This window comes from Neofelis nebulosa, chromosome 4 (assembly GCF_028018385.1).
Source record: "Neofelis nebulosa isolate mNeoNeb1 chromosome 4, mNeoNeb1.pri, whole genome shotgun sequence".
NCBI lineage: Eukaryota > Metazoa > Chordata > Mammalia > Carnivora > Felidae > Neofelis > Neofelis nebulosa.
In genome coordinates this window covers 14,955,088-14,979,706 of record NC_080785.1, presented here as the reverse complement: position 1 = coordinate 14,979,706, position 24,619 = coordinate 14,955,088, and the positions used below count along the sequence as shown (strand labels likewise).

The window sequence follows — 24,619 nt, the reverse complement described above, 5'->3', positions numbered from 1 at the left end:
ACCAACTGAGCCACCCAGACACCCCAGAAATGTGGAAGTTATTGATGTATAGATGGTATGCAAAGTGGTGAGACTGTTAGAAGGAAAGGAGGTAGCAAAGACACTGAGGAGCAGCCTCTGAGGTAGGAGGAATGCCGACAGGGAGCAAGAGAAGGAGAGTGTTTCAGGAAGAAGAAAGTGTTGATTTGTGTCAAATGCTACTGAGAGGTCAAGTACAAAGATTGGCAAGAAATCATTGGATTGACAAGATAAGAATCATGAATGACCTTGACAAGGGCAATCCCAGTATAGTGGTGGGTACAAAAAACATAGTTGGAACAGGTGGAGAAGAGACTAGGGGTATAGAAGGGGAGAGAACAAGTCTAGATAATGCTTTCAAAGGATGTTACTCTCAAGGAAGGACGAAAAAGAAGGCAATGACTGGAATCAAAGGGGTTTGCCTTTTTCCTTTATGATGGAAGACACTGCAATATGTTTGTATCCAGACAGGAATGATCCAGGAGAATGGGAGAAAGCAACACAACTGAAAGAAGACATAGTTGAGAATTCTGAGTAAGAGATGGGTAAGAAACACAAGTGAGGCTTTTAGATAGACAAAATATATCTCTCATCATGATCATCAGTTCATTAGTATCTGTTATTACTATACCTTTGGTTTCTAATAAACCTGCTTTTGTTCTCAGCATATTCTCTGTGTGTTCTCATGTGGTGGCTTATCCACAACATCCTAGCCTAGAGGATGGAAAGGAACAGGTTAGTGGAGTTAGTGGATACCAGCACCTGTTTGAAATGTGGCAGACCTGGTTTCCATTCTGACTCAATTGCTTAGCAGCACTTAAGTGCCTTCCGTAACCTCCTTATGACTTAATTTCCAAATCAGTAATGTGAAAATAATATTGATTTCTACCTTTATATGATTTATATGATCGTATTTCTGTATAAATGTATTTTTCTTGTGTTGTGACAAAGCTGTTGTCAGGGTAATGACTGAAATGAGTAGGCTTTTGTGGTTTTTACATTACTAGGGAAAGTATCAGTCAGATACTTACGTATTTATTCAGTACTCATTTATTTTCTTTTCCCCTAGAGGAGTGAGGACTTTAAGCAGTTCCCTTTTCTGGGTCTTTTGGAACAAATTATAAGGAATTTTACTTAGTAAATCTTATAGGTAAGGCTGGGCAGAAATGAAAAACAATAGGAAAGTCTTATAATTCAAAAATACTTCCCTCTGAGTTTTGCTTGTGTCCATCTTACAGCACATTTTATATTCAGAAGTTCCCTGTTAGAATGGAACTATTAGACAATGAAAGCACTACATTTCAGAATGTGTGGGATGCAGGTAAAGAAGCATTTAGAGGAGGATTTACAGCCTTAAATGCATTTATTTTTTTTTAAATACTAAAAATAAGTGAATTACAATTATTAACTTAACAAACTAAAACAGATAAACAAAACCCAAAGAAACAAAGAACAAAGAGTAAACCCAAAGAAAATAGAAGGTGGACCATAATAAAAAATGCTAAACAAATAGTGAAATAGAAAACAAACAAACAAAAAACTAGAAAGGATCAATAAAAGCAAAACTTGGTGCTTTGAAAAGATTAATAAAATAGATAAGCCTATATAGCAAGACTAACTAAGAAAAACTTTTCTAAGCAAATGAGGAATAGAAAAAAAAATGTCCTTAACCCAATAAAGGATATCTGTAAAAAATCTGCAGCAAAATCTCACTCTTGAGGTTTTTTTAAAAAATTTTTTAATGTTTATTTATTTTTGAGACAGAGAGAGACAGAGCATGAACAGGGGAGGGCCAGAGAGAGAGGGAGACACAGAATCTGAAACAGGCTCCAGGCTCTGAGCTGCCAGCACAGAGCCCGACGCAGGGCTCGAATTCACAAGCTATGAGATCATGACCTGAGCCGAAGTCGGACACTTAACCAACTGAGCCACCCAGGCGCCCCTCACTATTGAGTTTGAAACATTAGACACATTCCTATAATCAAGAATATGAAAAAGATGCTCTCTTATATTGCTTCTTTTAAACACTGTACTAGAGGTCCCAGCCAATGTAATAAGAAAATAAAATGAAAAGTGAAACAAAATGATTAGAAAGAAATAGAACAAACTGATATTATTTGCATAAAACATGATTGTCAGCATAAGAAACCAGATATCCCACATGTAAATCCCACAGAACTAACAAGAAAATTTAGAAGGATCACTGATTACAAGATTGGCATTAAAAAACAAATAGTATTCTTACACATGAGCAATATCAATAACCAACATATGTAAATGGCAAAGAGATATTCTTGTGCATAAAATTATAAAATGTTACTGAAGGACAGAGACAACAGAATCAATGGAGAGATATAATACATCCATAGGTGAGAATGCTCAATGTTGTAATAATGTTGGTACTCTATAAATTTAATGCAATTCCAATAAAAAAAATCTCAGCAGACTATTTCATCAAACTAGACTAGTTAATTCTAAAACTAATATGAGAAAGTAAGATATTAAAAAGTAATACAGAATTGTAATAGTTAAAATAGTGAGGCATTGCCATAAGCCAGACAAATGGATCAAAATAGAACCAGGCACCTCTAGTACTAAGGAGTATGATAGAGGCGGCACTACAAATCAGTGGGGAAAGGTGGGTGGGACAGCAAGCACACTGTCTCATTGCCAAACCTTTATAGGGATGTGCTCGGCATTAGGGCAGGATTATTTTACCAGGGTCCCAGTGACATACCTCTTCTAATGAGCCACCTCTCATTATAGAACCTGACTCAACACTCTGATGATTGATTTGGCTTCTCAAGTACTAGGAGGGGAGGGGCTCTGAGGAGGGACATCAGATTCCTGTTCCTGGAAAAGGATACCTACTCTGACAGATTAGTAAATGAACATTCTGGTTTGTAGGTTGTATCTTAGTAGATAATCTAACTACTACTAATGGAGACATGAATGTGCACTAGATGGTTTCCAGCCCTGAGGACAAGCTGAGGGCATGGTCTTGGGGCAGGGGGTTCTGGGAGAGGGGACCGACCACGAAGATATTGAACAGAGATGAGGTGCTAACAGGGGACCTGGGGTGACCTCATCTAGAAACTCAGCATTTCTAAGGAGCTCCTGCCTGGAGGCATGGCTGATGCAATTTCTACTTACAGCTTCTGTAGTATTAATGGGGCAAGGAAGGAGAAGGAAACAGAATTTAAAATCAACTAACCAGCCTGTAGAGAGTTATTTTCTCAAAAAAAAAACAAAAAACTATTCAGAATTCATCTGCTTATCTTCGTTTCCCTACCCAAATGTGTGCTTGGAGTCAACCTACAGTCACCCATCAATGACTGCTCATTTTCCAATTAATTATTTAACCAGTTGGTGTGGCACAATTATGCCTGCCACCTGGATCAGCTATGGTAGTAATGAGGGGAGAAAGGAAGAATTTCAAAGGTGGGAGATATTTTTGAAATTAGAGAAAAAGAGATGGCAAAATATTCTCATTCTCTCTCTCTTCCCCCCGCCCCATAATCCAAGAAATGCAGACATCAAGATACATTGATGTGTCTAAAAAAGGGGGGGAAATGTTATGAGAGCATTTGGTGAAATGGATACACTGCCAGTGAGACTCACTGGGACAAACTTCCTGGAAAGCATTGTGTACCGATATTTGAATCCAGTCACTCATGGATTTCAGGTCTAGAAAAGCTTGATGCATAAAATGCTAGAAAAGGTTGATGCACAGAGATATTCATTATAGTAACAGACCTTAAATCAGCTAAAAAAATCAAGAACAGCCTAAACATTTACCAATAAGAATAACTTAGTAAATTATGATATGTCCACAAGAGGAATATTCTGCAGCCATAAAAATAATATTCACAGGCACCTGAGTGGCTCAGTCGGTTAGGGATCTGACTCTTGATTTTGGTTCACGTGATGATTCCAGGGTCGTGAGATTGGGACGTGCATAGGGTTCCATGCTGAGCATGGAACCTGCTTAAGATTCTCTCTCTTTCCATCTGCCACTCTCCCCTGCTCATGCTCTTTCTCTCAATCTCTCTTTTTAAAATAAATTAATAACATTTTCAAAAAATAATATTCATAAAGGATTAATACAGAGATTTCTTCCCTTATATCAAGTTTAAAAGTAGAAATATAGAGAAATAGAAACAAGAAAACATTATAGAGAATGTAATCTCAAAAAATCCTCACAGAAAAAACTAGAAAGAATTACAGTAAAATTAAAGTAGGCTTTGTCTAATAGTTGTAGTGGGTTTTTTTTGCCCAAATCTCTGTCAAAGTTGGCAAACACTCTGCTCCCGTGTCTTAAAACCTTTTGAGAAGGCAACAATTTAAGGCCTTATTTCTAATGTTTCCAATGTGGCCACAATTTTTAATGGAATTGCTGGCAAGTCCTTTGATGGCCATACATGTCACAAGCATCGAGTAACCATGACAAAGGGCTTTTCTTCTCCAAAGAGCAGGACAGGTGGGGTTACCTGGCTTCACTGGAGAATCACGATTTTTATCCCAGGAGATGTGTTATTTGCCAAAGGAATATTTCAGCATTTCAAAAACACATCAACAGACTTGAATCTCACCAAGTAGAAATTCTTCAATAGTAATGTTGAGAACATAATGGATGAACCAAGGAGCTAGCGGTTCCCAGAAGCACACAAGAGAGAAACCACGTCTTCTATGGCTGCTTAAGATACTCAGTGAGGGAAATCCTGGAGGGCAGGCCATCACTTGACTGTCTTCTCTTGCTCCAAACCTCAATCAGCTTGACTATCTCTTTCATACATGATTCATCAAAATATTTCCTCAATGTATCGCAAGTGACTTCTTTGGCTAACCAAAAGGCTGACCACTTTTGTGGAATCCATCAAGAAAGGGCTTTGTCTCGGGGAAAATGAAATACTGGGGAACTTCTAGACTTTAAAAATTGAATCTTATTTTGAACATGATTCATATTATTCAATTTATTTTGAGAAGGTGTAGTAGAAGACACACCCCTGGCAGTGCAGGAATTTGTGTGCTATAGCAAGAAATGACCATTTCAGCTGTGAAATGAAACCAGAGAAGGGTATCTAAGGCTACTATATATACTTTTTGATGTCATTTTCCAACTTAAGTATCCTTAAGGTAAACAATGATAGATGTCCATAATCATAAAGGATGTTTTTATTAATTCCCATCAAAGACAAGAATACTACAATATGGCGGCTGCATGACAACTGCATACTACTTGCTTTTCACAGTAGCATCCCAGGCCACCTGCACTTTTTTGATGGCACAGGACCTAATGGCACAATTTGACATAAAAAAGAAATTTCCTTCATGGTGACAATTTTTAGAGTAGCAGGAGGAGATTTTTTTAAAGATATTTTTTCATTGATTCTCTGAAACTCATTCATGGGTATTCTTGGTGTATCAGTTTCCTAAGGCTGCCATAACAAAGTACCACAAACTGAGCTTAAAACACTAGGAATTCATTGTCTCACAGTTCTGGAAGCCAGACCCTGAAATTATGGTTTTTGCAAGGCTATGCTCCCTCTGAAACCTATAAAGGGGTATCCTTTCTGGCCTCTTCCTAGCTTCTGGTGGTTTGCTGTCCATCTTTGGTGTTCCCTGGCTTGTAGTTGTGTTAACTCCAATCTCTGCCTTTGTTGTCAGATGGAATTCTCCCCATGTCTCCATGTCTTCACGTGGCCGTCCTTTTATAAGGACACCTGCCATAAGGATTAGAGTTCCACTCTACTTGGGTATGATCTGATCTTAACTAATCACATTAGTGACCACTCTATCTCTAAATAAGATCATATTCTGAGGTACCAGGGGTTAGGACTTCAACTATTCTTTTTTGGGGGTGACACGATTCAACCCATAACAGCTAGGGTCCATGGATTGTCCAGAGAGTGTGTTGAGACAGACAGAGGGCAGCATGAGGACTCTGGGACCAGGAAGGATGAAACAAGGATGCAGAGAAGGAAGTGAAAGCAAGACAAATGGAACTCACTTTGCAATTTTGCCCAGCAGTCTGGTGCCAGTGATCCTTCCCTGTTGATTCTGGTACGAGGTCTCTGGTTACTAATGGCAACTTTTGGCCAATTCCCAGCTGAAGAGGCCCAAGTCTATACTTGGAGTACACGTTGCAAAGTGAAGTTTATGGTTATGTCCAGAACATTCTCTGCTGATGCCATATGTTTGAAAATGTCTGAATTTTGTGCAGAGACACACAAGCAGTATTTTTGTAAGTGGAGTTACATAATTAGGGCGTGGACTTGCATAATAATTAGCACGTGTAATTAGGCACAGACTTCTTGTCCTTTAATTAGACAATCAAGACATCTAATTAAAAAATTAAGATGTAATTACGTGGCCCAAGATCTACATATCTCTTTCTACCCATTAGAGATCACATTTAGAAAATAATTCACAAAAACTGATAGAGAAATGAAGATAGAAGCCAGATTCAAGGATGCTGAGGGAAGTGTTAAGTGCACTGGTAAGTCTTCTTTGGTTTTTCCTCTTTGGGGTGAGGAGGATATTATTTAAAATATCCTAGTCTACTTGAACGAATAACTTTTGCACACTATGCTGTTGACCTTTGGTACACAAGCTAATGAAGAGGAATGATGGCCTGACTGATCCGTGTAATTCACACGTGGCTCTTAAGTGCGGCCTGTAATCACACTTGAACATGGACTTACATGTGATGTCCTGGGAACTCATTCAAACCCAGTAATGCAGCCAGATGGTGGAAAACTTCTTCCCATTCTTGGTTCTCCCTTGTGACTACTTTGAAAGTAGACCCATTGCTCAGAATAACACAAACCAGCACTTAAGCTGGGTTGTCCTTTCCCTGAATTTCTGAATATTTGATGAAAAATTTGTATTTTAAGTGCTTCTTGTTGGACTACAGGTGGGAAAGGGGAAGGTCAGAGACTACCATGAACATTCCATCTTTCTAATGATAGGTGAATGATTTTTAGAGCAGCATTTTGTTCATCTAAATTCTAGTACTCCCAGGAAGCTTGGCTGTAATGATATGTTCTAAATTTTTCCTTGCTCCTGAATTGAGATTTGGCTGATCTCTGCATGATGCTAAACACCCAGTTTGACTCATTAATTTTTCTGAACTAACTGAACTTTTGACCTAATTGGCTGGCTGATTAGGGATTTTAGCCATATGTCCAGGTTTTTCTAAGCCAGTTCTGACTTTAACTGTGTTATCCCTCTGTTCCCATAAACTGGTGAAATATCCTAGTAATTCCAATGTTTTGACAGCTACGCTGCACTTCTCAGACTGCTGCTTTCTCCTAGAAAGTGGCACAGAAATCTGTCGGGCCACGTTTCCTGATTTTTGGTTAAGAAAATATGCTTCCCATATGGTTTCAGGACATGAAAACAAAGACATAAAGAGGTTATAAGCAGTTGGAGATGAGGTCTTATCTCCATGGTGTGTTCTCTCCCTCCTGGTTTTTATTTTTCTCTATTAGTCCATGCAATGTGATGAGGGACAAATTATGTGCAGGGGTCAGTTTTGACCAGAAAAACACAAATTTGCACAGGGAACTTATTTTTGCCATTGTTACTTTTTTTTTTTTTTCTGCTTTGCCTTCTGATAATTGTCCATGGTAGATGTAGAGACAAAGGAACTGAACTGGGGAGAGGTACATTTTTAAAAACAATGTATTGATGGAAACTTTAGGTAGGGAAGGGGCATTTAGACCACACCATCACCTTGTCTTCTAACTGTGACATTTTAGGATTCCTCAATCTCCAGCCTGTCACTCAATCAGGAGGAATTTCCTGGGTTCTATTCCACTCACTCGCCTCTACGTCTCTACCTCTTTGGTCCTTAGACACTGTCAACCAGAAACCACTCCTTCCACCCTTCCCTGAGGAGAGCTCAGTAATTCTGTTTCCTAACAGGGCCAACGTATGAATGAAAACTTCAGGTCCTTGGTTTTTAAATTTTGCTTTTCCCCTCAGGTACTCCACATCAGCATTTTCAAGACTGGAGAAGCTGGGCATCAGACATCCCAAGCCTTCTCCTTTTGTTGGAAACTTGGCATTTTTCCGCCAGGTAAGGGAAGCCTTCCATTGTCTTCCAGCATAAGATATGCTGAGCCCAGGGCAACTTTACCCATGAAGCACTGCTCCCATCTACATCGCCTACACTGGGGTGGTCTATATGTGAAGGTGCTGTGTGTTGAGCCTTCCCCTACTGATTGAATTCTCACATGATGACAACAATCCATTGTTTATTACTCATCAGCATGCAGTGAGTCCTGTCACCCATTCATTCATCCATTCACCCCAAAACCCATTGACTGGGTGTCTAAATGTGCCAGGGCCTGGGATATGGAAGAAGCAGAAGTTACTTCTTCCCTTGAGTGCACACATAAAATCATGGTGTTAAACATGAGATAGGATGTACCCTAGGTAGAATCAACCCTGATTCTCTGTCAGGGCCAGAATCACACTGGAGGACTTCCTAGAGAAGGAGGTCCTGCAGGAACAATAGTCACAAAGACAAGAACACAAACCAGGTGGGGAGCAACGATGTGTGCGATCTCACTTAAATGAAAAACAAGGCACAGCTTGACGAGCAGCCTGGACTTACTAAAAGCTGAAGATGGGGGAGCACTAGGGGAAGCAGCTGTGTGAGACAGCAATGGGCTGGCTGGCTGGCTAGTGTGCTATCATTTTCAAGCAGGAGAGGGACCTTGAAGTAAAGGGTGACTCTGCAGGGAGGAAGATTTAGATTAAGTCTAGGTGAATCGATGAGGGCTTGGCCCAGGTGGTCCGTGTGAAAAAAGAAGGACACTGGGGGCAAAGTTAGTGACTCCTGGAATGAATTGGGTGTAGAGAATTCAAGGTAAATGAGCTAAGTGCTTCTAAGTGTTGAGCCAGGTTAATAGGGAGAATGGCCATGAGTTGACAGAAATAGAAGGTCAGGAAGGCAGCTGGTTCAGGGAGATACCCTTGGCCAGAATGACATGCAAGTCAATATGTCCAGTAGTCATTTGTAGATACAGCCCCAGGACTCTATCTTCTAAGGGTATTCTGTTTTCCCTCATTGGGTTTTCTCAGAAGCCACATGGTTTAATCTGCGAACTCATGGCCGTGTTGCCACCAGCCCCAACATCAGGAGCCGACAGGTCCTGCGTGTGAAGGGCCGCTGAGCCAGAGACAGGAAGGGCTAAGTGTGGGCCAATCCTGATCATATCTGTTCAACATGTCTCTAGCATTTCCCCACCCCTTCCCTCAGAAAGGCTGGCCCTCAGCACCAGACAGATAACAATAGCTATTTCTGTCCTTTTCCCTCCTCCTTTCTTTTCTCTTCCTTTTTGTCCCTTTCTCTGTCCAATGTTCTTTTCACTCTTTATTGTTGTTGTTCTGCTCTTCTTCGGGTTTTAAATACCTTCTCCTCGTCTCTGTCTTGGGGGGATGTTCACAATGTGAAGCCTGCAAATAACGATCTCATCAAGGCTTCCTGTGAGTTCTTGAAGCAAGTGTGAAGAAATTTCTGAGTGTCAAAATAGAACAACACACTGGATAGGAAATTAAAGTAAATAAATTTCACATATTTCAGGGGGTGGGGGGAATGATCAGTTGCATTCCATTGAGTAATTTAGTACTAACATTTTTGAGGAAAAAAAAATAGTATAACCGTCCATGTGAAGAGAACACTGTGCTCCTGCCTCTGGTTAATTTCCACATATGCTCCTTTTCAGCTCAGCATCCTTGTACGTGCAAACCTTGCCAAGTTCTCTCCAGAACATAGTAATTTCAGCGACTATTTTTATATTCATAGAAGCTTTCTTTGATATATGGCAAGCTTAGACTGCGAAAGTCTATGTAATAAGAATGAGATGTGTTTCCATTAAGGATATCCACCTCTTCCCCCCTTCCCCTTCCCTACCCATCACGTGTCTCCCTGTGTACTTCATTCCCACAACACAGGGATCTGTGTGACATCTCCATCCCTTCACCCCTACAGCTCCTCTGTGTATATTTGCACACACACTCCATCCCTACTACACTACTGCATCCCTACAGCACAATGGATCTGGCACCTTCTGACCCTCCACCCCACGTGTAACTCTAAGTATACTCGTTCCCTGCTACAAAACATGTCTAATGTTTAGTCCTACTTAGGGTGTCAAGTTACTCTAAGGTTCTTATTAGTCCTATATCAAGTTACCCTAAGGTTCTTATGTTTTGACTCTGTTGGTCTTAGTTAAAAATTGGATGAGGATCATGATAATTCAGAACTTGTGATAATTTGGATAGATTCAGCAGGCGTTTACACATATAGTGGCTGTCAAGAGAGGCTTTGCCAAAATTAATAATAATATAAACCAAACTGCCGAGGGGAATGTTAACATAGTTGAGAAAGCAAACGGTTTTCAAATATTTTAGAAGCAATTATACACAAATACTTTAAGTACAGATGATCTCTTCTGTCCATTAAAGCAGAACTGACCAAGATTTTTCCTCAGCAATATATTTTTTTAAGGCTACCAGTTTATTCTAATACTTCAAAGTACTTGAAAGCAATATAATTTCAATTCTTTTTTATTGTTTACGTAATTGTGTTCTCACAGTTCCAGACTTTTTTCCTGAATCAATTTGAATACTCAAAATTTTGTTTAATCTTATCCTTACTATAGTGCTGTGTTTTCTGCAGGGTTTCTGGGAAAGCCAAATGGAGCTCAGAAAGCTACACGGACCTCTGTGTGGGTAAGAGGGAACCTCACTCTTCTACCTCAATTTCTGCATGTTCTGATAAGGAAGTAATAACCAAAATGGTGATGTTGCATGTGCTTAGATCTTTCAAGAATCCACAAAGAGAGTGCCTGGCAGTACAGATAAGGCACTGAGAGGAGGCCCCAGGGTTGCCCAAGGGGGCCCCATCCTAGGCTGAAAGAATACCATTTCCCAGCCTTTAAGACCCTGGGGGTCTTGACCATCTCTCACCACTGCTGCAATCGGACGCACTGGTCCCCGTGCCTCAGTCCCATGTGCCTTGATAACCCATGACTGGTCTTCTCAAGAACTTACCTAAACCTTACTTGGACCTGTTTTGTTCAACTGTTTGTTGACCATGTTTTGTTCAGCATGCTGTCAGCTGTACGACCATGTAATCTACCATCCAATAGAGTACTGTATTGAACGTGAAAGGGGGTGCTGTTAATAATTACCCCAGGACAACAGTGGAAACTGAGACTGTCCTGGATATATTGGGACATATGGCCACCATAGTTTTCAGCCATGTAAAGTAATAGAGTCTCTCTTTTTTCCTTGAAGTTTCCCTTTTTATGCCTCTGAGTGTGCGCCTTCTTTAAAAAATAAATAAATAAATAAAATTCCAGAATCTGGTGAACAAACATATGTTCATATCATTTACTCTATTCAAGATTTGACAGACTCGAATCATATTGATTCTCAACATGTGTCTTTCCACCCTGGAGCCCTAATCGTTTTAGTCTGTTTTCACATCACTCCTCCTCAGCCACTGGGTGATTTTTCCCAGCTCCTTCTCCAGACCTCCAGGTCTGTGATCACTTTTTTAGGTGCAATGAAGTTCTGTTCCTAATGTACATGCTAATGGGGGTCCAGTGGTTTGTGAATTCTTCCGTCCGTGGGACCCATGGATCCCATCGTTCTCCCTGGGGGTGATTTTCAAAAGAGATTGACTTGTACTCTGTGGAAATAAACCTACCCTGGAGAGCCACAGTTTTAGCCAAGTTGTTCTCTCTGCTGTTTCGTTTGTTATGTAATCCTGCAAAAGTGATAAATTAAGATGTCATACTAGATGTTCTCCGTAATTAGTCTGTTATTGCTGCATTACAAACCCATCTAAAATGCAGGGACTTCAACAACTAATTATTGTTCACCACGTTGCAAAGGCGTGGCCAGAATAGATTGATGTAAACTACACTTGGTTGAGCTTAACTGGGCTTTCTAGTGAATCTGCCAGGCCTCTGGGTAGGTAAGCTCATTTAGAACAGGCTCTTCTCAAGGTGAAGGCAAACATTCAGGAAAGAAAACCTAACAGCACAAGAACATTTAACGTTTCTGACGCATCATGTCTGCTAACATCCTATTGGCCAAATCACGTTAGATAGCCAAACTCAAAATCAGGGGAGGGAGCACACTCTGTGGTGAGGCCAAAGCAAGTCACTTGGCCAAGACTGACACTGATGGGGCAGGGACGTGGCATGTATCTTTCAATAATAAGCAACTCTACCTCTTTAAGATCCCTTTTAGCTTGGTCTTTACTTACTTTTTTTTTTTTTTTTAAGTGCATTGCTTCTTGCTTTAAGCATGATAGATATTCAATAAAGGCTAGGGGACTGACCCGTTTACCTTTCTCTTACTCTGGTGCTGTTCCATGGCTTTTTAAAAGTTCTCAGTCCAGGTCTAATAGTGTCATTCTGTGGCTGACTTGCCAGTGACCTTGGGGACTGTCCCATACATTTCTGAGACATAGCATTGATTCAGAATGACAGTAGCTTCCCTGGAAGTAGGAAAAGGCCTCCCGCAGTTTGAATTCTAGGAATCACTTCCCTTGAGCACTTCTTGTGCAGATTTCCAGAGAAGAGCACTTGGGTGTTTTAACATAATTTTAAAATGTCAGATAAAGAGTTTATAACTAGTGGGTGGTGTGGTGTGCATGTCTGTATATGAGAGAGAGAGGAAAAGAGAGAGAGGGAATTAGTTTCCTTGACAAGATATCCAATCAGCCCCACCCCCCAAATTTAAGTTAACACTATTTATCCTTTTCATTTGAAGAAAACTTAAAGAGAATGACTTCAAATTGTAGAGATCGAAATCGCAGTATCATCTCTACTCTTTGTTCCCACCTCTGGTAAAAAGGGGAAGAAAGAAAGGTGATGGCATACTTTCTTCCTACAAAGCTATCAACCTTTTCTGCTTTAGAAAAAAAAGACGAGTCATAAAATGCTGACTTGTTGTTAAACATGTCCCTTCCTGGATTTGGAGGCAATACAGTGGTGGGCAAAGTCCTGACTGAGCTCTGTAATCCAGATGAGACTCCGTGTGCTCACCTTTTACAACAAAAGGGATGAACTAGCCTATATTTAAGGTCCATTCTAGCCCTAAAAATGATCTTAAGACTGCTTAAGTTTTAGCAAAATAATTTCCCTGGTTGGGAATGTCGAGGATGAACTATGTTCAATGAAAGATCCTTCCTTTATACAGGGATTTGGTTTAAGTTATATTAATTTTTAGACTACCTTTAGTTTTTAAGCAGATATTATCAAGACCAGATTGGTCCTCTTAAAAATTGGAATGATAGCCTGATTCACCATTTGACAAAGGAAACCCCACACTGTTGACAGCAAATAGAGACGCACTATGTCATTAGATGGCAGGATAGTACTATATGTTGGAAGGAACATGGCAGAGAGGACGTCCTCTCTGCTCTGGAATTGAACACCAAATATGGGGATTATTATGCTTATTACGTGGTTGTTATCATAGCAACTCAGTCAGAGAATGGGTCCCCAAACTGAAGATGGGCTCCTTATCTACTTTCCCTCCCACTCACTGCCATGGGGAAGATACTGCTAGAAAAGCTTGCTGCCAAGAAGGGCTGACAACATCACTGTTTATTATCACCACCAACACCACCACCACCAAGAACAAAATGTCTTTACCAAGTATCTAATTATGTAGCCTGCTTTGCCATACTCTGTGCAGATAAAACTACACATGTAGTCTCTGCCTTCTTTGAACTTGAAGATAAAGCAGATGGACTGGCATGCATACCTATATAGCTCTTATTCACAAAACTTGATTAGAATTCTTTTGAATTGCACAGAGTTGACAACATAATAGGAAGAGAGCGAGGCTTTACTGCTTTAGATAACCTTGAGTCAATTAATGGTTACTGGTTATCTTCTTCAGTCTGAGCATGAGCCCCAAGTTGGATTTATATTCCTTCCCAACTCCTAAAAGAATGGTATCAACATAATCCCCATACATTTGTGATTGGATATAAACAGGATGGAGATTATTTTCCCTTCTAATTTGTAACTGACTTTATAATCCAGTGGATGACAGCCTTTATTATGCTATTACTATTAATTACTTATAAATACTTACAGCACCTTAAGTTCAGCTCATTTGCAACTCCTAAAGGCTCCTATCTAAAGCTTCTTATCCCTCATACCATCCCTCTTGTAAATACTAGTACTGTCACTTTTCTTTTAGTTAGCCTCATCCCCATTTCTTCTTGCCCTCACATCACTTTGATCTTGATTTCTGGTATAAACTTAGCTCCCCTTTGGATTTTCATGCTTCTTGGCATCCATCACCTATGCCCCTCCATTTGATTAGTGGCCCCTCATTCTTGTATCCTTTTATCAAGCCAGATTTGTTAAATGATCTCATATATTCTCATTAGAACATTAAGTTTTAAGTAGGCAGTCATGCGCATTGTACATAACTCATAAAGTACAAACAAGTATACAGAAAAAAGTAAAACTGACTCCCACCTTGGACCCTTAGCCACTCCTCAGAAGCAACCTCTGTTATCAATTTCTTAATACCCAGATGGATAATATATGATTGATGTTGTTCTTTATCTTGCTTTTTTCATTAATGATATTTGTGAAATTGTCCCATTTTAATACATTCATTCTTGTTAAATGCTATTCTATTTTTTAAGGATTCCATTGTACGGATGTATCCTAATTTTAAAAACAAGTTCTCTGTTGATGAATACCTTTTGTTCTTATAAACAATACTGCAGGTAATATTCTTGTATATACACCATTGCTGTCTTGTGTAAGTATGTCTGTAGGATAAATTCCTAGAACAAATTATTAGATCAAAGATTATCTACATTTAAAAAAAATAGGTTTATTCTCTTTTTTTAAAGTTTATTTATTTATTTTGAGAGAGATAGAGATAGCACGAGTTGGGGAAGACAGAGAGAGAGGAGAGAGAGAGAGAGAGAGAGAGAGAGAGAGAGAGAGAGAGAGAATGAGAATATCCCAAGCAGGCTCCATGCTGCCAGTGTAGAGCCCTGATGGAGGGTTCAGATGCTTGAAGCCACGAGATCATGACCTGAGCCCAAACCAACAGTCAGACCCTTAACTGACTGAGCCACACAGGTGCCCCAGAGATCATCTACATTTTTAAATTTTATTTTAAATTGCTCTGTCCAGGAGTTGTATCAATTTACATTCTCACAGATAAGAGTATGAGAACACCTGGTTCTCTCATGTGATTACCATTAAATATGGTGTTCATGATTTTATATCTTTATCATGTGATGGTAGTTTTGATTTCTGTTTTCCTAATTATGAGCAAGCCTCAATATCTTTTCATATGTTTAAAATCCATTGTATTTTGTTTTCTATAGAATTCTTTGCTACCTTTCTATCAGGTTAGAGATCTTCTCCCTATTTATTTGTAGAAGCTCTTTATATATTAAAGAAAATAGCCCTTTATTGCAAATATTTCCTCCTTTATATTAACTTTGTTTATTGTGCATTTTTGCAATCGGAAAACATTTTTTTATTCTTCAATTTAATCAATTTTTATGATGTCTACATTTTGTATCTTACTCAGACATATTTTTTTAACTTCTACTTTTCTAGTGTTTTTTATTTTAATTTAAAAAATTTAGATATTTAAGGGGCACCTGGGTGGCTCAGTCGGTTGAGTGTCCAACTCTTGGTTTTGGCTCAGGTCATAATCTCACGGTTTGTGAGTTCGAGCCCCGTGTCAGGCTTTGCACAGCTAGCGCTTGGGATTCTCTCTCTCTCTCCCTCTCTCTGCCCCTCCGCTGCTCACACACACACACACACGCACTCACTCTCTCTCTCTCTCAAAATAAATAAACTTAAAAATTTTTAGTTATTTAGTACATCGGGCATTTATTTGAGGGGAAGGACAGGAGTAGGCATTCACCTTTATTTTTTTTGGATGGTCGTGTTCCATCTGGAAATTCATTTTTTTTCCAACTGAAATGAATGTCATTTTTATCATTTATTAGCTCTCATATATATATTTCCGACTTCTGTGCTCCATTCTGCCTGATCACTTGCCGTGCTACATCAAATAACCTCGTTTGGATATCATGCACGTAGCACCTTGTGGTACCTAGCAGCAGTAGAGTGTTCTAAGAGCATCTTTGCAAGTCTCAGACTCTGAAGCAATCCACCTCTCAGGGAACCTTGGGTCCCTGGACTGAAAAAAAAATCAATTTAGCAAGCAAATAAGACTTTGGATAAAAAGACTTGGCACTTAGATAGAAGGTTCATGCCCACAGGAGATCAAGGTGTCTCATATGTGTCTAACTTGGAGGTTTTTAGCAGTGTTTTCATTTAATTAGCTAACACACATGAACTAATAGCACCTTGTCACCAGGCAGTAAAGAAGTTGAGAACTTTAGGATACATATGGAAAAGCAATGAAAACAATAAGGTCATTTCAATATTTTTTTAAGCTCAGATCCCATTGCGCCATCCATTAGAAGAGTGTGTGCTTCGGAAGTGAGTGCCATCCAAAAACTTCTCGCCATCATGCTTGTATACTATTTAGGTGCGGCTGAAAGGGCAGAGCCGAGAAGGTTTGCTTTAATTCAGTCATATGGCTGGGTCATCAACGTGTGGGACATTTGCTGGCCCACTCCCCTAGATCAGAGTTAGAGGGCTCTGAAAGACTCAGCCCTCTTGCACCCTTGTGCCTCCCGGTTGGTCTCTAAGAAGACACAAGACACTTGAACACACTGGGCTTGAAAATGTGGCAGAGGATGGGGTGGGATGGAAACTACTGTTCTGTTCAAGAAAATAGAAGCATTCAGACTCACACTGGGCAAGTGATATGGGGCGATTGTTCTCATTTTTAAGCTGGACTGAGCTCAATAGAATCATAGATGGTGAAGAATGGCAGGACTCAGGTGGGAAAGAAGGCACAGTTGCAGAAAAGCCGTAGGTGTTGATGCACAGGGGTCAAACAGTGAAGTTTCTGCCACTGATTTGGAGTGTGTGCCTCACAAGGAGACTCATTTAGGTGTTTGACCTAAAAATGTGACTCCATTTTAAGAGGAATCGATGAGAATGAAGACTACGATGACCACCGAGAAAACACGGTATCCTTGAAGCCCTGGAATTAAGCACAGAAATCCTAAACTATATTTACATTTCTGGCCATGAGGCCAGACTAGGGGGCAAAATTTGGGTCTCCTAGCTTGGTAAAAGTTGAGTCTTTCACAAAAGTGTGGAAAAAATAGCTTAGAATCACCACTTCCAAGCAAGATGAGTCTGAAAGCAAAATTAATACGAGACCCAATGATCTGTATGCAGTAACTATTGGCCATCATTCAGTGAGTTAAATATCCATATTCTCACTGATCACAATAGATTAATCGCTAACACTCAGCCTGTAAGGGCCCACTTTTAAATGAGCAATTACACTGGTATTGCATTTTGGGGGGGAGTGCATTATTTTATAAAAATGAATACCCTGGTATAATTGGCTGGGTTTTTTTTTTTTTTCTAGGAGACTTCTAAGAGAAGGAAGAAAATTGTCTGTAGGAAAATATGTGACAATTATCACCACTTGAAACTTGTAGCCCAATAGGTAGAATTATCAAAGGAACAATTGTCCTAAGATAACTAGGCAATCTGGACCAAAAAGGACAGAAGAGGGGTGCCTGGGTGGTTCAGTTGGTTAAGCGTCCAACTCCTGATTTTGTCTCAGGTTATGATCTCACGGTACATGGGTTGAAATTCTCTCTTTCCCTCTCTCCCTCTGAAAATAAATAAACTTTAAAAAAAAAGAGGAAAAGGACAGAAGAATTCTATTAGCATCGCACTACTCTTGAATAACCTTGAATAGACTCTTCACCTCTCCTATCCCTATCATGGTCTTTTGTCAGACCGAATGGTGAATTACTACAAAGTTTCCGTTCTTCCTTGTGGTTTAAGATCACCTTTTATTTTAGTCTTCATCCAAAGACCCTTCTAAAGTTTACCCATTTATTTCTGGACTTGTAATCTCTTCTTTAAAATTTTTTTTTTAATATTTATTTATTTTTGGGAGACAGACACAGTGCAAGCAGGGGAGGGGCAGAGAGAGAGGGAGACACAGAATCTGAAGCAGGCTCTAGGCTCTGAGCTGTCAGCACAGAGCCTGATGTGGGGCTCGAACCCACGAAGCGTGGAATCATGACCTGGGCCAAAGTTGGACACTTAATTGACTGAGCCATCCAGGTGCCTCTTGGACTTGTAATCTCTTCTTTTACCCACTATTTCACACCACTTCCTTTCCCCTGTTCTTATTCAATGACCACTTGTAGGTGGTGGTTGCTGTAGGACTACTACTGTCCACATCTTTGTGACCTACACTCCTAAAGATCAAGAGCCTATGTTAATTCCTCTTCCTTGGGTGGAAACAACATCAAACAGAGCATGCCAACTTACAATAGAAAATGGGAGTTCAAATGCCAGCTCGACTCTCCTATCTGCCACTGGTTAGCTTAATGGATTTAGGCCATTCTCCCCGCTTCTCAAAGCCCCAGTTTTCTCAAAATAAAATGAGGGATGTGGACTTCAACACTTTGTTTAATTATGAGCCTCAGTGAATTATATATTTTACATTGTGGTCCAGGACACACACACACACACACACACACACACACACACCTGAAATAAAAGTCTTACAAAAGAATATCTAATTTACTGTAAGATCCACATTGAACTATTCTATTATTTCATGAAAAAAAATTCAAGGTGGTCACAACTCTCTAAATCGGTTTTATAACCACTAGTAAGTCAAGATGAGCAATTTGAAAAGCAAAGGGCCAGATGATGCCTGAAGCCCTTTGCTTGATGGCTCAACCCCAAGAGTCTGCAATTGAAAACTTTTTTTTAAATGTAATGTTTATTTATTTTTGAGAGAGAGAGAGAGAGAGCAAGCTGGGGAGGGCAGAGAGAGAGGAAGACACAGAATCTATGAAGCAGGCTCCAGGCTCTGAGCTGTCTGCACAGAGCCCGACATGGGGCTCAAACTCATGAATCACGAGATCATGACCTGAGCTGAAGTCGGATGCTTCACTGACTGAGCCACCCAGGTGCCCCAGTGATTGAACATTTATATAAGCCCCTGTTTTTGTGGTGGTTTAAGACTCTGGGAAATCTCTGACCAGATCGGCAGCTGAAGTAGAATGTAAGCCGAAACCGTTCCTCTGGAAACGGGGCTCCGGTCCCTGACTGTAGAACCAGGGCCAGCACTGGTTGCCCAAGAGCACCTTCCTTCTTTAAAATCACAAGTTCAGGCATTGTTAAAATTACTTCCCAGTCTTAACACAGAATCTTTCAAGCTAAAAAAGCTTAACAATATATCGGTTGACAATTTATTTATTTTTTTTTTTTAATTTTTTTTAATGTTTTTTATTTATTTTTGGGACAGAGAGAGACAGAGCATGAATGGGGGAGGGGCAGAGAGAGAGGGAGACACAGAATCGGAAACAGGCTCCAGGCTCCGAGCCATCAGCCCAGAGCCTGACGCGGGGCTCGAACTCACGGACCGCGAGATCGTGACCTGGCTGAAATCGGACGCTTAACCGACTGCGCCACCCAGGCGCCCCTCGGTTGACAATTTAAAACATCTCTCATGAAGATTTTTGCACTGAGGATAAATACCTAAGTAATTTATGCAAAAATCCTGTCTCAGCTTGTTATGGCCATCATTGCTTACTTCTAGTGGATAGGGCAGCAGAGGGAATGGCCTAGAAACTGGAAGTGGCCCCATTCACTGGGGTGTCCAGGTATGGAAAACTGACCAGGCTGTTGGTGTTGATAGCAGGGTCCAGCTGATGAGCAAAGCACCATGTTTAAAGGGTAAGAAATCAGCAGTTCCCCATTCTAGTGAACACTGGCCATCGTGGACAGTTCAGGAGAACGGTGCCCACAGAGAAGGTGTCAGTTGGACAGTAATCAGGCCAGCAAGCAGGAGTCAAGAAGGCCTGTCAGTGGACAGTAGGGCCCAATGAGGGGGTGTTCTGGGAGTCTGGCAGGAGGCATGCAGCAGCTCAGGGGGAGAGGCGTGGGGACAAATCATGTACAGGCACTCAGTCCTAAGACTGGGAGCATGATGTGAGGCCCAGGATGCAGAAACCAGACCCAACCCTGTTATCTGGGGACAAAAGATCTATCCTGGCTGGAACAGATCAAGGTTGAGGATGCTGGGGGTTGTTCCACTTCAGGGGACAGGCTGGACTGCAGGTGGGGAATGAGCACTTGACTGGGGAGAGTGCAGGGTCTCAGAGGCAGGGAAGTCAGCCTTAGATTTTCAGTTTCACATTCCTTGACATATGTTTCCAAAATCTACCACTATAGCAGGTTTAAGGTAGAAGGGAGCTCATTCTCCATCAGTGAAAATCCAATATGGCATCAACAACTTCTTTACCCCCCTGATAACGGCCCTGCACAAATGCGTCCCCAAAGAACAGAACATCTCAGATTGAAATTGCATAAAACCTCGATTTCAAGCTGATATTTTCAAATAATAAATTCCATATTTAATTGAATTGTACCTGCAACAAATCCAAGTTGTTCAACCCAAAATGCAAAATAGAATTATGTAACCTACCATGAATCACTGTGGCATTTGCCAAGGCACTCTCCCATCTGGAAGCAGGTCCAGATAGCACATGGCATTACGCATACCTCTTCTGTCAAGAACTGTTTTGCACAGATAATCTCAAAAATTGCACACACTTACCCAATTCTTATGGCTCGCAACCCTAATTAATTGAGAATGCAAATAGCATTCCTATTCTGTCCAAAAAGAAGAGTGACAACCCATCTTTGATATCAAGATTTGAAAGAAGTTATTACTCAATACAAAGGAGCAACTAATTCCCGATTCACACAGAACTTAAAGTTCCTCTTTATCATTATTTTGGGAGCAGAGAAACTTTTTTCAAGTTCTTGGAACACTTGAATGAGTAACAAAAAAACACAACAGTTTTAAATCTTGTTACTCACGTAGGTCAAAAGGCAAAGGCATCTAAATAACTAATAAGTCTAGATACATACTACAAACTTTCACACAAACAAAAATCACATATCATCACACACATTTGAAATTCTACTAAATTTTGAACTATCAGATTTTGTCTTTAAAATGGACCATACTCTTTTTTCTTCCACGGGACTCTTAAAATCTTTTAGAGTTTGGGTTATTTACTATGCATTCCGATTATTCCTGGTCAGTCTTATGTGTAACACTTCCACAGCTGTGCACACGAAGTAATTCCTAGCAAGGGACTTCCAGGTTTTATGATGCCTGCATGCCTGGGGCACACCATAGCAACTTAATTACTAAAATAGGTTCCCTGATTATTGTTTGCATCTCAAGACCATGCCCCTAACAGCTTCTCCCCCATCACACCCCAAAACTGCAAGAATTTTGCAACCTATTATACAAAGTTTTCCACTCTGAGTAAGGCTCTGGGTGTATTGGCCTATTTACAAAGGCCTGACTCTCTGGCATGTTCTTCGGGCTCCCCACATTAACCACTAAGGAGGCACTGTTAGCAGATGATGCTATTTTTTGCCTCTGTTTAAAGAGGAACTTATAACCTTTGCCCTGGGCCTTTGGCTGGTGGATGGCCCATTACCACGTGTTAGGTGGACGTGGTGAGTGTGGTCTTTTGTGTTACAACACTTGCCAGCACTGCCTGATACTACTCGGGCCATAGAGGAAGTGGGCATACAAGTATTGATCAAGACTACTGCCTTTCCCAACAGGACCCTTGGGGAAGGAAAGCCAGGTCCTCTCGGGGTCACCCTCCTCCAACTCCTCCATTGCTAATGCAGTGCCCGGTGTATATCAACCACCAGAGAGGCCATCGTTGAGTGGACCTTCCATTGTCCTTTGAAGGGCGTCTGTAACTGTCCAAGTTCTCTTCTCTGATTCACTGCCAGACCACAGGTTTTGTCTTATGACTGACATGGCCACTGGATTTTTCCCAAAGACTCTAGCCTAAAGATTCTTAACTGCTTCCCCAAAGTCTTAGATGACTCTGGTAGAGTTTGGGTTCCTTGGACCATCCCAGTTCTTTGTCCTCCTTAGCCTGTGAGCCCACCATGATGCTTTATCTCCTGAATGGACACTTAGCATCCTGAGCTCTACCCTCCCCCACATCCGTACTTGTTAAGGAGTACCAGGCTTCAGTGTCTGAGACCCCACAACTGACACCTACAGAATAAAGATTCCATCTGACTCAACAGAAAGGGTCGTCATGCCTCCACCTCCCACGGTTGTGGCATTAATGGGTCCCCTGATCCCTGGTCAGATCCAGGTACTGAGGGATGGCATATGCATGAAGGACACTTGGATGGAGGGATTTTTTTATTTATTGTGCTAAAACACAACACAAAAGTCACCATCCTAATCATTTGTAAGTGTACAAGTCAGTGGCATTAAGTACATTCGCAACCATCGCACCACCCATCTCTAGATGGGTTCTAGATGAACCCTTTTCATCTTGAAAAACGAACTCTGTACCCATTAAACAACAATGCCTCATTCCCCACTTCCTCTAGCCCCTGACAACCACCATTCTACTTTCTGGCTTTATGATTTTGACAGACTTACTTCACTTAGCATAATGTCCTCAGGGTTCACCCATGTTGTAGCATGTGTTGGAATGCCCTTCCTTTTTAGGGCCAAATGATACTTTACTGTATGGAAATTCACATTCTGTTCATCCACGCATCTGTCTGTGGGCACTGGGGTGGCTTCCACCTTTTGGCTGTTGTGAACAACGCAGCTATGAACATGGGTGTACAACGTAGCTCTTCGAGACCTCACTTTCAATTCTTTCAGGGACATACGCAGAAGTAGAACTGCCGAATCACATGCTAATTCCTTTTTTAACTTTTTGAGGCACCACCATACTGTTTGCTGTAGTGACCGCACCATTTTCCATTTGGAGAACATCTTGTGGCAGCGCTCTATTATTCCCTTTAACCATGGCTAAGTGGCCATGACTTCTTGCCTTCAAACCTGGAGCGTGAACTCCTGAAGAGGTTTAAAGTTCTCCTTGTGCTCTGGAATCCAACTGGTCAATGTGAACCACACAATCCTCGTTGGAATGCATGGCCCCAGCCATCTTGCCCTGACTTCCTGTTGACTCTACGCCAGTGAGCACATTCTTTACCAGACTAGCCCTGTTATCAACAAATACTTGAACTGCACCATAAATTCAGTTCGTTTTAATAAATTCCCAGTAGTCCCTCCCGGAGCCCCTTCTCCCCTTATCTCACTCCCTGCCAAACCCTTTACAATTTATGCGTTTGCTTTTCAATTCTGCTTTCAGTTCCCTCCAAGTTTCCTCTTTCCCACCAGGTCATTGTGGCCTTTGTGTCTCATATAAATTTAGTCCTCTGTGTCTGGGACTCCTGTTGACTTCTACTTTCTCGTTCACAGGGCCACTTCTCCTCTCCTTGGCACTGGCCCCTCACTATCTGGGCTTTCTACCCGAACTAACTTGTCAAGATCGTGGCCTTGCAATGTGTAGCTTGTTATTTGCCCAGCTATGGCAGAGGCCTGTGTTCTGGCTTTGTGATTGTTTGCTACTCGAGGTGGCACACTGAAGTTCCCCTTTGTCCCCACAGTCTCTGCACCAAGTGTGCACTCACTGAGAGAGGCTGACTGGCTTCACAGCCATGCACGTCAAGGAGAGACGACAGGTGGCCCATAGAGAGGAACACACACCCAGATGTAAAAGCTTTGGAGAAAGTGTCAGGGTTTTGGCTGAGATAGAGAAAGGGAGAGTGCAGGCCGAGGATGTGCTAAGCAAATGTGATGTTTGGGACACTGATGGGGAGCACAACCTTGACAGTGCAGGAGAGGAGACAGACCTAAGCCGTGGTGTTAAGGAAGTCGGTTACTTGAAGGAAGTTGTGTAGAAGTACAGAGTAGAGACAGAAGGCAAGGTGTGTGGGTGGGGGAGGGGTGGGGATGGAATGTACAAACAAACAAACAATCATTCTAATAGCCCAGGTGAGCCATAACAGTGATTTGGGTCATCAGAAATGTAAGGTCTAAAGGAGAAGGAAAATTTTATACAGAAAACGTCATGTAGCAGCAGAACTGAACAACTTGTCCATTCTAAGGAATAAGACACGAGTCCACATTAATCACCAAAGCTGGCTTTGAGTTTGGGAGACAAGATGGCTATTTCCCCCCTACAGAGGAGGGGGAGCATGGCCGAGGGAAAGACAATTCCACCTTTGCCACAATTGGTCGGAGTTACGGATGAGACATGGGGTCCTGGGTGGCTTAGAAACAAAGCACCTTAAGGATCACCGAGTCATATTAGGAAGGCGACAGGAGGGTGTGGGTCCCAGAATATGCTTGGAATCTGGAGTCTCCGGCCTCCCATCCTTTAACAATCTAATGTGCTGTTTCCCACAGAGCGTCCTTTGGACCATTTCCATGGACAATAATAATTGTTACACGGAAAATAAAAAGGGGGAGTTCCCCCTGGTCAAATGCTAGAAACAGTAGGTTAGTCAAAGGAACACAGGTCTCTTTATTGTAG

The 24,619-nt window shown here is 41.2% G+C and overlaps 1 protein-coding gene and 1 long non-coding RNA gene across 2 annotated transcripts in view; one reads left to right on the top strand and one right to left on the bottom strand.

Annotated features, from left to right (window-relative positions):
* Positions 1–24,619, top strand: part of TBXAS1 (thromboxane A synthase 1) — a 156,036-nt gene that overhangs the window by 28,303 nt on the left and 103,114 nt on the right. Inside the window, exons 2-3 of the mRNA XM_058724107.1 lie at positions 8,008–8,101; positions 10,712–10,764. Coding sequence (XP_058580090.1) covers positions 8,008–8,101; positions 10,712–10,764 — 147 coding nt within the window. The remainder of the gene's footprint in view (positions 1–8,007; positions 8,102–10,711; positions 10,765–24,619) is intronic.
* Positions 1–24,619, bottom strand: part of LOC131508904 (uncharacterized) — a 161,947-nt gene that overhangs the window by 39,221 nt on the left and 98,107 nt on the right. The gene's annotated exons all lie outside the window — the stretch shown is intronic.